Source organism: Hyla sarda, chromosome 6 (assembly GCF_029499605.1).
Source record: "Hyla sarda isolate aHylSar1 chromosome 6, aHylSar1.hap1, whole genome shotgun sequence".
Classification (NCBI taxonomy): domain Eukaryota; kingdom Metazoa; phylum Chordata; class Amphibia; order Anura; family Hylidae; genus Hyla; species Hyla sarda.
The window spans coordinates 279,312,547-279,324,902 of record NC_079194.1 but is presented as its reverse complement, the minus strand read 5'-3'; the positions used below and the strand labels follow the sequence as shown (position 1 = coordinate 279,324,902).

Genomic DNA, 12,356 nt, shown 5'->3' with positions numbered 1-12,356 from the left:
GCAGATAAACCATTCCATGAGAAGGAGAAGTCCCAGGAAGAAGATAAATTGGACAGTCATTCGACTGATGAGGTGGTGGGATCTCTCCAATGTTTTTGCTAGAAAAAAAGAAAAAACTGTGTATTGCTTGGTAACTGCTGGAGATATTTTGATGAAACTTGGTATGTTACTTTTATGTCAAAAAAAATATAGGAAAGTTAAATCAACTCTAACAAACCCCCTTACGTAAGGACAGGGTTGTTTGTCTGAAGTAATGTAAGTCTATGGGACATCCAGTACATTACTCCACAAGTTCCGCTCTACATCTCCCAATGAGTATGTCAGTCCAGCTTACAATTCACACCCCTAACAAAATCCATGTCACTCCCACAAGCCACGTTTCTTCTATTTCTGGACCTGATTTTTGTTTTGGCTGAAGCTGAAAACACAGTTTTTGCCCAATACGAGGATGGAATATAAGAAAGGGATATGAGGAGGGCATATGAGGATGGAATATGAGGCCAGGATATGAAGATGGAATATGAAGCTGGAATGTCAGGACTAAATATGAGGTTGAGATATGAGGATAGGATGTGAGGACGGTACATGGGGATGGGATATGAGGTTGGGATATAATCCTGGGATGTGAGTACTGGGTATGAGGTCAGGATATGAGGATGGGATGTGAGGAAAGGATATGAGGACGGGATATGAGGATGGGATGTGAGGACGGGATATGAGGTCAGGATATGAGGACGAGATATGAGGTCAGGATATGAGGACGGGATATGAGGACGGGATGTGAGGACGAGATATGAGAAAGGGATATGAGGTCAGGATATGAGAATGGGATATGAGGATGGGATGTGAGGACGGTATATGGAGATGGGATATGAGGTTGGGATATAATCCTGGGATGTGAGTACTGGATATGAGGTCAGGATATGAGGATGGGATGTGAAAACAGGATATGAGGACGGGATATGAGGACGGGATGTGAGGACAGGATATGAGGTCAGGATATGAGGATGGGATGTGAGGACAGGATATGAGGACGGGATGTGAGGACAGGATATGAGGACGGGATATAAGGACAGGATATGAGGACGGGATATGAGGACAGGATATGAGGACAGGATATGAGGTCAGGATATGAGGATGGGATGTGAGGACAGGATATGAGGTCAGGATATGAGGATGGGATGTGAGGACAGGATATGAGGACGGGATGTGAGGACAGGATATGAGGACGGGATATGAGGACAGGATATGAGGACGGGATATGAGGACGGGATGTGAGGACAGGATATGAGGACTGGATGTGAGGACGAGATATGAGAAAGGGATATGAGGTCAGGATATGAGAATGGGATACAAAGACGGGATGTGAGGATGGGATATGAGAAAGGGATATGAGGAGGGGGTATGAGGTCGGGATATGAGGTCAGGATATGAGGAGGGGGTATGAGGTCGGGATATGAGGTCAGGATATGAGGAGGGGGTATGAGGTTGGGAAATTAGGCTGGGATGTGAGGACAGGATATGAGCTTGAGAGATGAGAAAGGGATATGAGGAATAGATACGAGGACAAGAGTTTGCTCCTATCTTGTCTTTCCTCTCCCACAAGGTTTAGGAAAGAACAACCTGACAACGCCGGGTACTCTACTAGAGTAACATAATAAACAAAACACACAGAAGACACCATATTACTGACAGTGTCTAACATTAGTAATGACAGCAGAGCCTTGATGCTCCACACAGACAATGGAACAGTATGATGGTTTGCAGAAAAGAAAGATCATGTGATAGACTGCAGGGAAAAGACAACGTGACATTGCTGAAAATAAAGCAATCTGTGGGGAGAATTCATTCTGTGATATTTCAGAACTGAAAAGTCACGTTTTACACAAACACTGAGACATGCTGTATATGGCCGACTGAAAAGGAGATCACCCACAGGGAAGATCAGCCACCTAGGTAAGGCAAAAAAAATTGAAAAAGTAACAAAATGTATCTTTCTTAAAATTCCTGTTGTTAAAGGTCATTTGTCTATAAGGTAGGGGGCTAAATTGGTCCTCACCACGCATAGAGAAAATGGCATCTTTCTAACAGCATTGTCAAGCTTCTAATTCTAAAGATCTTAAAGGAGAACACCAAGAAATGGCTCCCAAACACAGGATACGGGAACAGATGTACATACATCATGAAGGTGCTAACCATGTATAGAACTGGCTCAGGAGCGAAGGTCTCCAAAAAAACTCTGCGGTGTGAATGGGTCCGCGGAAGGCCCAGTCACAACAATGTTAAAGGGGTAGTCCAGTGGTGAAAAACGTATCCCCTATCCTAAGGATAGGGGATAAGTTTGAGATCGCGGGGGGTCCGACCGCTGGGGCCCCCTGCGATCTCTCTGTACGGGGCCCCGGCTCTCGGCCCAGATAGCGGGTGTCGACCCCCGCACGAGGCGGCGGCCGACACGCCCCCTCAATACATCTCTATGGCAGAGCCGGAGATTGCCGAAGGCAGCGCTTCGGCTCTGCCATAGCGTTGTATTGAGGGGGCGTGTCGGCCGCCGCCTCATGCGGAGGTCGACACGCCCCCTTCCCGCAGGCTGTCGGGGCTCCGTACAGGAGATCGCAGGGGGCCCCAGCTGTCGGACCCCCCGCGATCTGCAACTTATCCCCTATCCTTAGGATAGGGGATAAGCTGTTCACCACTGAGTCACCACTGGATATCTCCTTTAAGGTTCACGCAGTCAAATTCCGGAGCTCAATTCAACGCATGTAAATTCCGTAGTGTGAACGGTATGTAAGGGTAATATCCATCATGGGGTGAAGTCTCTGGGTGGAATAAGGATTACTCTAGTAGTGTAAGGGTAATATCCATCATGGGGTGAAGTCTCTGGGTGGAATAATGATTTCTCTAGTAGTGTAAGGGTAATATCCATCATGGGGTGAAGTCTCTGGGTGGAATAATGATTTCTCTAGCAGTGTAAGGGTAATATCCATCATGGGGTGAAGTCTCTGGGTGGAATAATGATTTCTCTAGTAGTGTAAGGGTAATATCCATCATGGGGTGAAGTCTCTGGGTGGAATAATGATTTCTCTAGTAGTGTAAGGGTAATATCCATCATGGGGTGAAGTGTCTGGGTGGAATAATGATTTCTCTAGCAGTGTAAGGGTAATATCCATCATGGGGTGAAGTCTCTGGGTGGAATAAGGATTTCTCTAGTAGTGTAAGGGTAATATCCATCATGGGGTGAAGTCTCTGGGTGGAATAATGATTTCTCTAATAGTATAAGGGTAATATCCATCATGGGGTGAAGTCTCTGGGTGGAATAATGATTTCTCTAGTAGTGTAAGGGTAATATCCATCATGGGGTGAAGTCTCTGGGTGGAATAATGATTTCTCTAGCAGTGTAAGGGTAATATCCATCATGGGGTGAAGTCTCTGGGTGGAATAATGATTTCTCTAGCAGTGTAAGGGTAATATCCATCATGGGGTGAAGTCTCTGGGTGGAATAATGATTTCTCTAGCAGTGTAAGGGTAATATCCATCATGGGGTGAAGTCTCTGGGTGGAATAAGGATTTCTCTAGTAGTGTAAGGGTAATATCCATCATGGGGTGAAGTCTCTGGGTGGAATAAGGATTTCTCTAGTAGTGTAAGGGTAATATCCATCATGGGGTGAAGTCTCTGGGTGGAATAAGGATTTCTCTAGTAGTGTAAGGGTAATATCCATCATGGGGTGAAGTCTCTGGGTGGAATAAGGATTTCTCTAGTAGTGCTTCCACTCACCTGTATCTTCCGTCTCATTGATTGTAAGGGAGGACGTAGGAGTGGTTGGTGATACTTTTGCCGTCAGAACCTTCACACTCTCTCCTTCCATATTTTATCTGATAAGAATCTTCCCCACGTTCCTCAGAGCTCTCTGTGCTTCAGTCTGAACAACATCGCACGGTTCATTTCTCTTTCTATCTCTTTCTACTAATAGCAAAGGATCAGTTACAGATTAGAGGATTAATTCAACGTTCTTGTCTCCAGATTGTAGATCACAGGCAGAAACCTTGTAAGCATACTGTATGTTACCTCACAGGACTGGTGGATGTCCCCCAAACAAGAGATTGGTGAACTATTACACAACAAATTGTTACATACTACTCCCTGCTCCGGCATCACTCCTCCTCAGCTCGCCAATGTGTGCACCTGATAACCGTAGCATGGCACTGATGGTATCACCTGCCTAAGCATCCAATTGCCATATCAACAAGATGTAAACCAATTCTGATGGCCTTTAAAAGAAAGATCCCCTGACCATTGCCTGTGTATCATTTGTAGTTCTTGGACACTGTCTCTTGCCTGAATCATATTTGACCCATGGCTGGGATAGGGGATAAGATGTCTCATTGTGGGGGTCTGACCTCTGGGACCCCCCGTGATCTCTGTGAAGCACCAGTATGTGCGGATCCAGGCGGCCGTGGTTGTGATGTCACACCACGCCCCCTCATGACGTCATACAACCGTCTTTGATAGAGAATTGTGCTGCACTTAATCAGGGATAAAGTCTCTCAAGTATTTGCACCACAATGAACCAACCTATGTAGACCCTCTACAGTAGAGAGTTATGTAAGTAGACCGTATATACACCTTCACAAGCTACCTAAACAGTGTAAAGAATATCTTTAGTCTTTCAGTCAGTGCAACTGCTTAGGTTACTTTCACACTGCCGTTGTGACATGGACGTGCGACGTCCATTGTGAAACCCTGGGAGAATAGAAGGAGAAATAAAACATCATGCAACGTCTTTTTTCTCCTGATATTCCTATCAAAAAAAACAAAGGTGCCCGATGAACCCCATAATAGGGAATGGGAGCCATCGGGAGTCATTGTTGCCTGATGTGCCCCTTCCAGATTAACCAAAAAAAAAACAGACGATCTCTGACAGGGCTCAACGGCAGTGTTGAAGGGGCCTTACAGAGCAACTACCAAGAGAACTGTGACCAAATTCTGCTCACCCATCCTAAAGAACTTTATAACTTTGCAACCCTGTGCTGTAAGGGGAAATTATTGTCTGCAACCCTGTTTTCAAGTTTCCAGTTTGCCTAGACTGTCTTAATTGTACACACAACATCACAAGTACACTCCCACACATCTCACTATGTGTACCGCAGGGTCAAAGGACTTTCTGATTTGTAAAAGACCGAACTTTACAAAAGCTGCACATGGGGGCACCCACAAAGACCACCCAGCCATACATGGCACTACAATAGACTTTGCCAGTGGGCTTACTACCCTCAGCTGGCCTGTACAACCCCTATCCTTCTCATGGGCACCACACTCTCACCACATTTCCAATTGTGTTCCCACATTTGCTTTTTTGCTGTGTTTCTTTGCTTACCCAGTTGCAACCAAAATTGATTATGTGGGCTTATTAATGCCTATTAGTGCTACCAGCCGTGGCTAGAGATGCATTAATAAAAATTACAGGCTGGACGAGGACTTGTTTCTTTAAGATGGACATGCCACTGCTTAAAGGGGTACGCCGCCCCCAGACATCTTATCCCCTATCCAAAGGATAGGGGATAAGATGTCAGATCGCCGTGGTGCCGCTGTTGGGGACCCCGGGGATCCCCGCTGCGGCACTGCGCTATCATTACAGCACAGAGCGAGTTCGCTCTGTCGTAATGACGGGCGATACAGGGGACGGAGCCGCGTGATGTCATGGCTCCGCCCCTCGTGACATCACGGCCCGTCCCCTTAATGCAAGTCTATGGCAGGGGGCGTGACGACTGCCGCGCCCCCTCCCATAGACTTGTATTGAAAGGGGCACGGCGCGACATCACGAGGGGCGGAGCCGTGACGTAGCGATGCTCCGGCCCCTGTATTGCGCGTCATTACGTGCAGAGCGATCTCGCTCTGTGCTGTAATGATAGTGCAGTGCCGCAGCGGGGATCCCGGGGATCCCCAGCAGCAGCACCGTGGCGATCTGACATCTTATCCCCTATCCTTTGGATAGGGGATAAGATGTCTAGGGGCGGCATACCCCTTTAAAGTTACAAATCCTGGTCCAGACTCAAATTATCATTAAAGCATAGCTAGCAGCAGATGGTAGTGCTATGTGTACATCCTTAACTGACTGTGTGGACTTTGCAATGTGATCAGCATTACTAGGCTTAAAGAGTATGTCATCAAACCATATTTTCTAAACTAACTCAGATTATATTCCATAACTATTCCTAATACCCCTCCTACCCTCAAAAATTTTTCTGAGCTTTAAAAAGCTCTGTATCATACCTTTCCTCTTACTTACATTGTGTGAGCTCCCGGCAGGAGAAAGTGGGCGTTCCCCAGCACACATGACGTCACTGAAGCCTGCGAGAGCTGTGCCTCACCATGCCCCGCACACACTTCCTGAATTTGGTCTCATGCAAGGCCGGAGGGGAGACTAAACTTACTGTTTGACTTGTGGCAGGTAACAGAACAGAGCCACCTAGTGGCCATTTTTTTAATCACATTAAAAACATATAAAGGTGGAGAATTTTAACAGCAAGTTAATAGCAAAGTGTCTTATAATTACATAAGAACAATATATTAAAAGTCTAGTTTGGAGACAGGTACTCTTTACGAACAGCCATTTTTCTTGTCATACATGACCTGATTAAGGCGACTAGTCAGACTGAGGAATTACATTTAGAAATTACGCTTGCTAATTTTTTCCACTGGTATTCTGCCGCTGACCTTTGTCATTCTTTCTGTGAAATCAGCGCGGTCCTAGTGACAACTCAATCAGTTGGCACTGACCACCTCAAAATCTCATGCTGAAGATTCCTCAGCGTAAACCCTGCCCCGCCTACAAGTGGCAGTAAGAGCCTGCAGATGGCGCACATGGGTAATTATGCCCCTTCAAGCAATGGCAAATCGAAGTGCCGGCTGCAATCATTCCAGAAAGTCAAGCGCTAGTGGCTATTATATCTAGTCACTGGCGCTTGAGATTATGTACTATATTCCAAACAAGTAGTATCGGGATTATCAATCTTAGGGGGTATTTAGTTTGGAAAAAAAGTCAGGTGCACAGGATCATGTTCTGCCTTTCCCCTCCAGGGAGGATGAGTGGCAGGAGGGCAGCGAGAGCCTGTACCTCATAAATAAAATGGACTCCCTGCAGAAATGAGCGTCTGTCACTACTTCATGCCGCCCTCAGATAGAGCAGGATTCATTGTGATATTGTAGGTTCCTTTGTACCCAAGTGTAAGCGCTGGTTGATGAACCGATGCCATCCAGTGGTCTGTTGCATAAGTACAGTTCACGCGAATAAAAGAAAATCAAAATCAAATGCAAAATATAGAATAGCTGCTTCACATAGCTCCAAACTAGTAGGTTGTGTTTGGTCTCAGATGATTTGTCAATGACCTAGTTATATAAGGGTGCATTCACATCACGTTTTTTACATAGGGTTGCTGTATACGGTTTTCAGTGTGAAAAAAAAGGTATTATTTGACATCCCATACGATACTGTACACAACTAAACTACGGTCTACTACGGTTTTGGCCATGGGACTTTCCGATTTTGGGATCTTTCTTAATGTTATAAAAACCGTATACAGTGGTCCCTCAACATACGATGGTAATCCGTTCCAAACGGACCATCATTTGTTGAAACCATCGTATGTTGAGGCATCCGTGCAATGTAAAGTATAGGACAGTGGTCTGCAACCTGCGGACCTCCAGATCTTGCAAAACTACAACACCCAGCATGCCCGGACAGCCAACGGCTGTCCGGGCATGCTGGGAGTTGTAGTTTTGCAACATCTGGAGGTCCGCAGGTTGAAGACCACTGGTATTGGAAGTTGTACTCACGTGTTCCCGCCGCTCCGGACCGTCACTGCTCGTCACCGCTGCCCTGGATGACGCCTTCCATCGCTGTCGCCGCGTCCCCGGGGTGTCCCCGATGCTCCAGCAAGGCCTCTGCTTCCCCGGCATCCTTGCTCTCCGTCGCCACGCCATCACGTCGCTCCTATTGGATGACGGGACGGCGTGCGCAGCGACGTGATGACGACGATGGAGAGCGCCGACGATGCAGGGGATCCCGAAGAGAACACGCCGGAGCCCAGAGGACAGGTAAGTGATCGTCAGCGGACCACACGGGGCACCGTAAACGGCTATCCGGTGGCAGCTGAAGCAGTCTGCGATGCCGGATAGCCGTTTATGCGATGGCCCCGACATACAAAAGCATCGGATGTTGATGCTGCCTTCAACATGCGGTGGCCTCTGAGAGGCCATCGTATGTTGAAATGATCGTATGTCGGGGCCATCGTAGGTCGGGGGGGGGGGGCACTGTGCAGTTTTTACAACATTGCAATCAATGCAAAACAAATTGAGCATTAAAATACAAAGGGTTGTGTCAGTTTTTTGTTCCCTGATACGGCGACCGTATGCAAAAAATGAGATGTGAATGTAGCCGTATGGCGGTGCAGACGGTCATCTTATTGTGCAATTCATGAAGTTACACGGCTGTCAGATTCTGTTGGTTTCTTATCAGTTCTTCCTCAGTAGATGTTATGTATAAATAGTGATTTTGTGGTGGGAATGAACCATGTTATAAGATTGCAGGCAGTGCAAAACCTGACTGAGAGGTATTCAGGAACCAAGGGGGATTAGGAACTTAATGGGGTACTACGGTAGAAAACTATTTTTTTTTAAATCAATTGGTGTCAGAAAGTTAAACATATTTGTAAATGACTTCTATTTAAAAATCTTAACCCTTCCAGTACTTATCAGCTGCTGTATACGTCAGAATTTATTTTCTGTCTGACCAAAGAAAGAAATTCAAAAAGAAAAGAACTTCCCGTGGAGCATACAGCAGCTGATAAGTACTGGAGGGAATAAGATTTACAAATATGTTTAACTCTCTGGCACTAGTTGATTAAAAAAAAAAAATTGTTGTCCACCGGAGTACCCCTTTAAAGTGGCCCTAGAAACGGGTTAAAAAGTGTTGGTCAATAGATGGAGTTAGCAAATGTTAGTCATAATTAAATCTAATTATATAGCAGTACAACACAGACGCCCAAACCCCACAGTACAAAACCAAATTTCAGCCCCCCAATATTATACAGACCCTAGTATCAGACCTGCAGTATAATACAGACGCCCACTACCAAACCCCCAGTGTAACATAGACCTACGTATGAGACCCTCAGTATCATACAGACCCCATATATCATACAAACCACATCTATAATTCTAATTCACTTCTAGTTTTCCTGCACTGCAATCTGTTTTATCTCTGCTCAGCTGTACATATATATTTGTGTGGTGCCAGGAGAGTAATGGTGTCTAGGGTGTTGCGGTAATAGTGTAGGGTCTGGTGGTAGTAACCCTTGAATGTCATGACGTCAGGGTGCGGTTTCCTGAATAGTAATGTTCCTAACGCCAATCATCCCACAAACGGCATGGAAAAATAACGGAGTGGCCACAGCAGATTTTATGAAGTAAACTGAAGAAACTTTACTTGCAGATTTTAGGCAACGGTATTGAAAATAACAGTCTTTTCAAGAGTGAACCGGGATACAGATTCCTCACAGGTTTGCTGGGACTTGGAAGCAATGAGCTTTGGATGCTAGCCACTGTGCTACTAATTTAGAATATTTGAGCTGATAGTAGTCACACAGGATTCAGTAGTTTGAGCTTTGAGTAACTCACGTTTTGTGGCTGCAGGTTCTTAGGCTTTGGGCCTAGATAAATTGATGATGCTGATGAGATGATGAGATGTGCTTGCTTGGTAATCCGGAACAAAGAGAGAGAATTTAGTGGCAGCAGCCCCTTATATATTAAGAGGGCTGGGCAAAAGCTCATTGGCTGGCAAACCTGTAAGTTATGAACCCAGTGAACTCTGGGTACATCACATGACCTGCAAAGGTCCTTAAGCATTTTATACATTACAACTGCGTATCACGTGACCACTAAGGTCCTATTCCTACATCTTCTATACATTAAATATATATTAAACAATAGATTTATATGAGGTGACTAGTGGTAAGTCCTACAGGAGAGCCCTATGACATGGAGGGACTCTAGCTGAGGGGACCTTAGACAAGGGACAGGACAAGGTCCTGTACCGGGACACCACATTTGTTTATTGCATCTGGGTCATGTGACAGCAACACAGACCACTGGTGAATACTACTGTGTAACAGAAAGGGATTACTCCTCTGTGTTTGATTTTCTGTGAATTACTGGATTATGTCATCACCAGATCCCTCATGACACCTCTCAGGCCCCTCCCCATTCAGGTCCACCCTCTGTGTATGTCCCTGCATGTATAGAGTGCTGCTGAAGAGCTCTTTACTGCCCTATCTGAAGAGACCAGGAGAGCAGTGACATAGTAGACAAGTCCATACAATGATTTGCTGCAGAGTTATACAACTCTCCTGATTCACACAGCCACCTATTCGATGTCATCAGATTATTCAGTGTAACTTATGAGATGCAGCTTGGCACTGCTCTCCTGTTTCCTGCTTGTAATAGTTGACAAGGAGAAAATCCAATGTAGGCAGTGTGAGTAAGGGAACCAATGTTCTATGTCTCTAGTCTATCAATTGCTGCACTTTGATGAGACTCCTTCTACCCCCTCCCCACCTCTGGGAAATGTAGGCTGTATATAAGAAGAGCTATACCAGCAGGGCCGAATCAAGATGGCAGACAAAAGATAAATGGCCCATCAACTAAAATGGGTAAACAAAAGGTATACACAAGAGCTTCCACATCATTTTTTAACAATGGCCTATTCTGCATTACCTAGGGGGAGTCACTAACTTGTTCATGGGACTTTATCTGCTCAGTAGATTCCCATATGTACTGCACAGTGTATATCTATATTTTTATACCAACATATGGGGAAGATTTATCAAAATCTGTCCAGAGGAAAAGTTGCTGAGTTGCCCATAGCAACCAATCAGATCGCTTCTTTCATTTTCAGAGGCCTTTTAAAAATTTAAGAAAGAATCTGATTGGTTACTATGGACAACTAAGCAACTTTTATTCTGGACAGGTTTTGATAGATGTCCCCTACAGTGTTTATGCTTGACATGGTATTCTAGACATAGCTCAATATATTATAAGGGTACGTTCACACATACAGGATCCGGCGCAGATTTGATGCGCAGGATTTGTAACTGCAGATTAGAAACTGTGTGAACGTACCCTAAAAAGGATTTAAAGGAAATCTGTCATCAGAATCAATTGCACTAAAGCTGTAACACAGGCTTGTAGTGCGAGTGATCCTGATTAAAACGCTCCTTACCTGGTTAAAAATGGTTCAGCGGATCTTAAGATATCTTTATTTTTAGTTTTCTGTTATTCCCTGGCTTGGGACTCAGTGGGAGGTCTTATCATCTGGGACTCGGCCACACATCATTCTAGCTGGGCGGAGCTGCCGCCCGGCTCATGAATATTCATGAAGTTATCCACACAAATATATCTATATATAACCTGCTTGTTCCTTCAGTTTGTGAATAAATACACCCTCCGTCCCTCCCTTCCTCCCACCCCCGGCTTTTCACTTATGCAGCCTGTCTTCTTACTTGTATAGGGCCGCAGCTCGAGTGAAGCCGGGGGAAGAACGCCGCTTCCGGATGTACGGAACACGGCGCATGCGCGGCCCTCCCCACCAGACCTAGAAAAAGGAGTTAGACCACGAGGATAAGTTCATGAATATTCATGAGCCGGGCGGCAGCTCCGCCCAGCTAGAATGACGTGTGGCCGAGTCCGAGATGATAAGACCTCCCACTGAGTCCCAAGCCAGGGAATAACAGAAAACTAAAAATATAGATATCTGAGGAACCGCTGAACCATTTTTAACCAGGTAAGGAGCGTTTTAATCAGGATCACCTGCACTACAAGCCTGTGTAAGGTTTAGTGCGGGTGATTCTGATGACAGATTTCCTTTAACCCCTTAAGGACTCAGGGTTTTTCCGTTTTTGCACTTTCGTTTTTTCCTCCTTACCTTTTAAAAATCATAACCCTTTCAATTTTCCACCTAAAAATCCATATTATGGCTTATTTTTTGCGTCGCCAATTCTACTTTGCAGTGACATTAGTCATTTTACCCAAAAATGCACGGCGAAACGGAAAAAAAAATCATTGTGCGACAAAATCGAAAAAAAAACGCCATTTTGTAACTTTTGGGGGCTTTCGTTTCTACACAGTGCATATTTCGGTAAAAATTACACCTTATCATTATTCTGTAGGTCCATACGGTTAAAATGATACCCTACTTATATAGGTTTGATTTTGTCGCACTTCAGGAAAAAATCATAACTACATGCAGGAAAATTTATACGTTTAAAAATGTCATCTTCTGACCCCTATAACTTTTTTATTTTTC

General features: G+C 45.0%; 1 protein-coding gene across 3 annotated transcripts in view; it reads right to left on the bottom strand.

Annotated features, from left to right (window-relative positions):
- The window catches only part of LOC130277115 (solute carrier family 35 member F3-like), a 45,847-nt gene extending 34,511 nt beyond the window's left edge, over nt 1-11,336 (bottom strand). The window contains exon 1 of one of the 3 annotated variants that reach the window (XM_056527464.1): nt 11,274-11,336. Coding sequence is in view for 2 of the 3 variants with exons in the window: in XM_056527463.1 (XP_056383438.1) it covers nt 3,773-3,863 (91 nt within the window). In the remaining variant the exon portion in view is untranslated. Of the gene's footprint in view, nt 1-3,772; nt 3,962-11,273 lie in introns of those variants that run through there. The other 2 variants (XM_056527463.1, XM_056527462.1) reach the window with 2 other exon arrangements.
- Nucleotides 11,337-12,356: the final 1,020 nt, after the last annotated feature.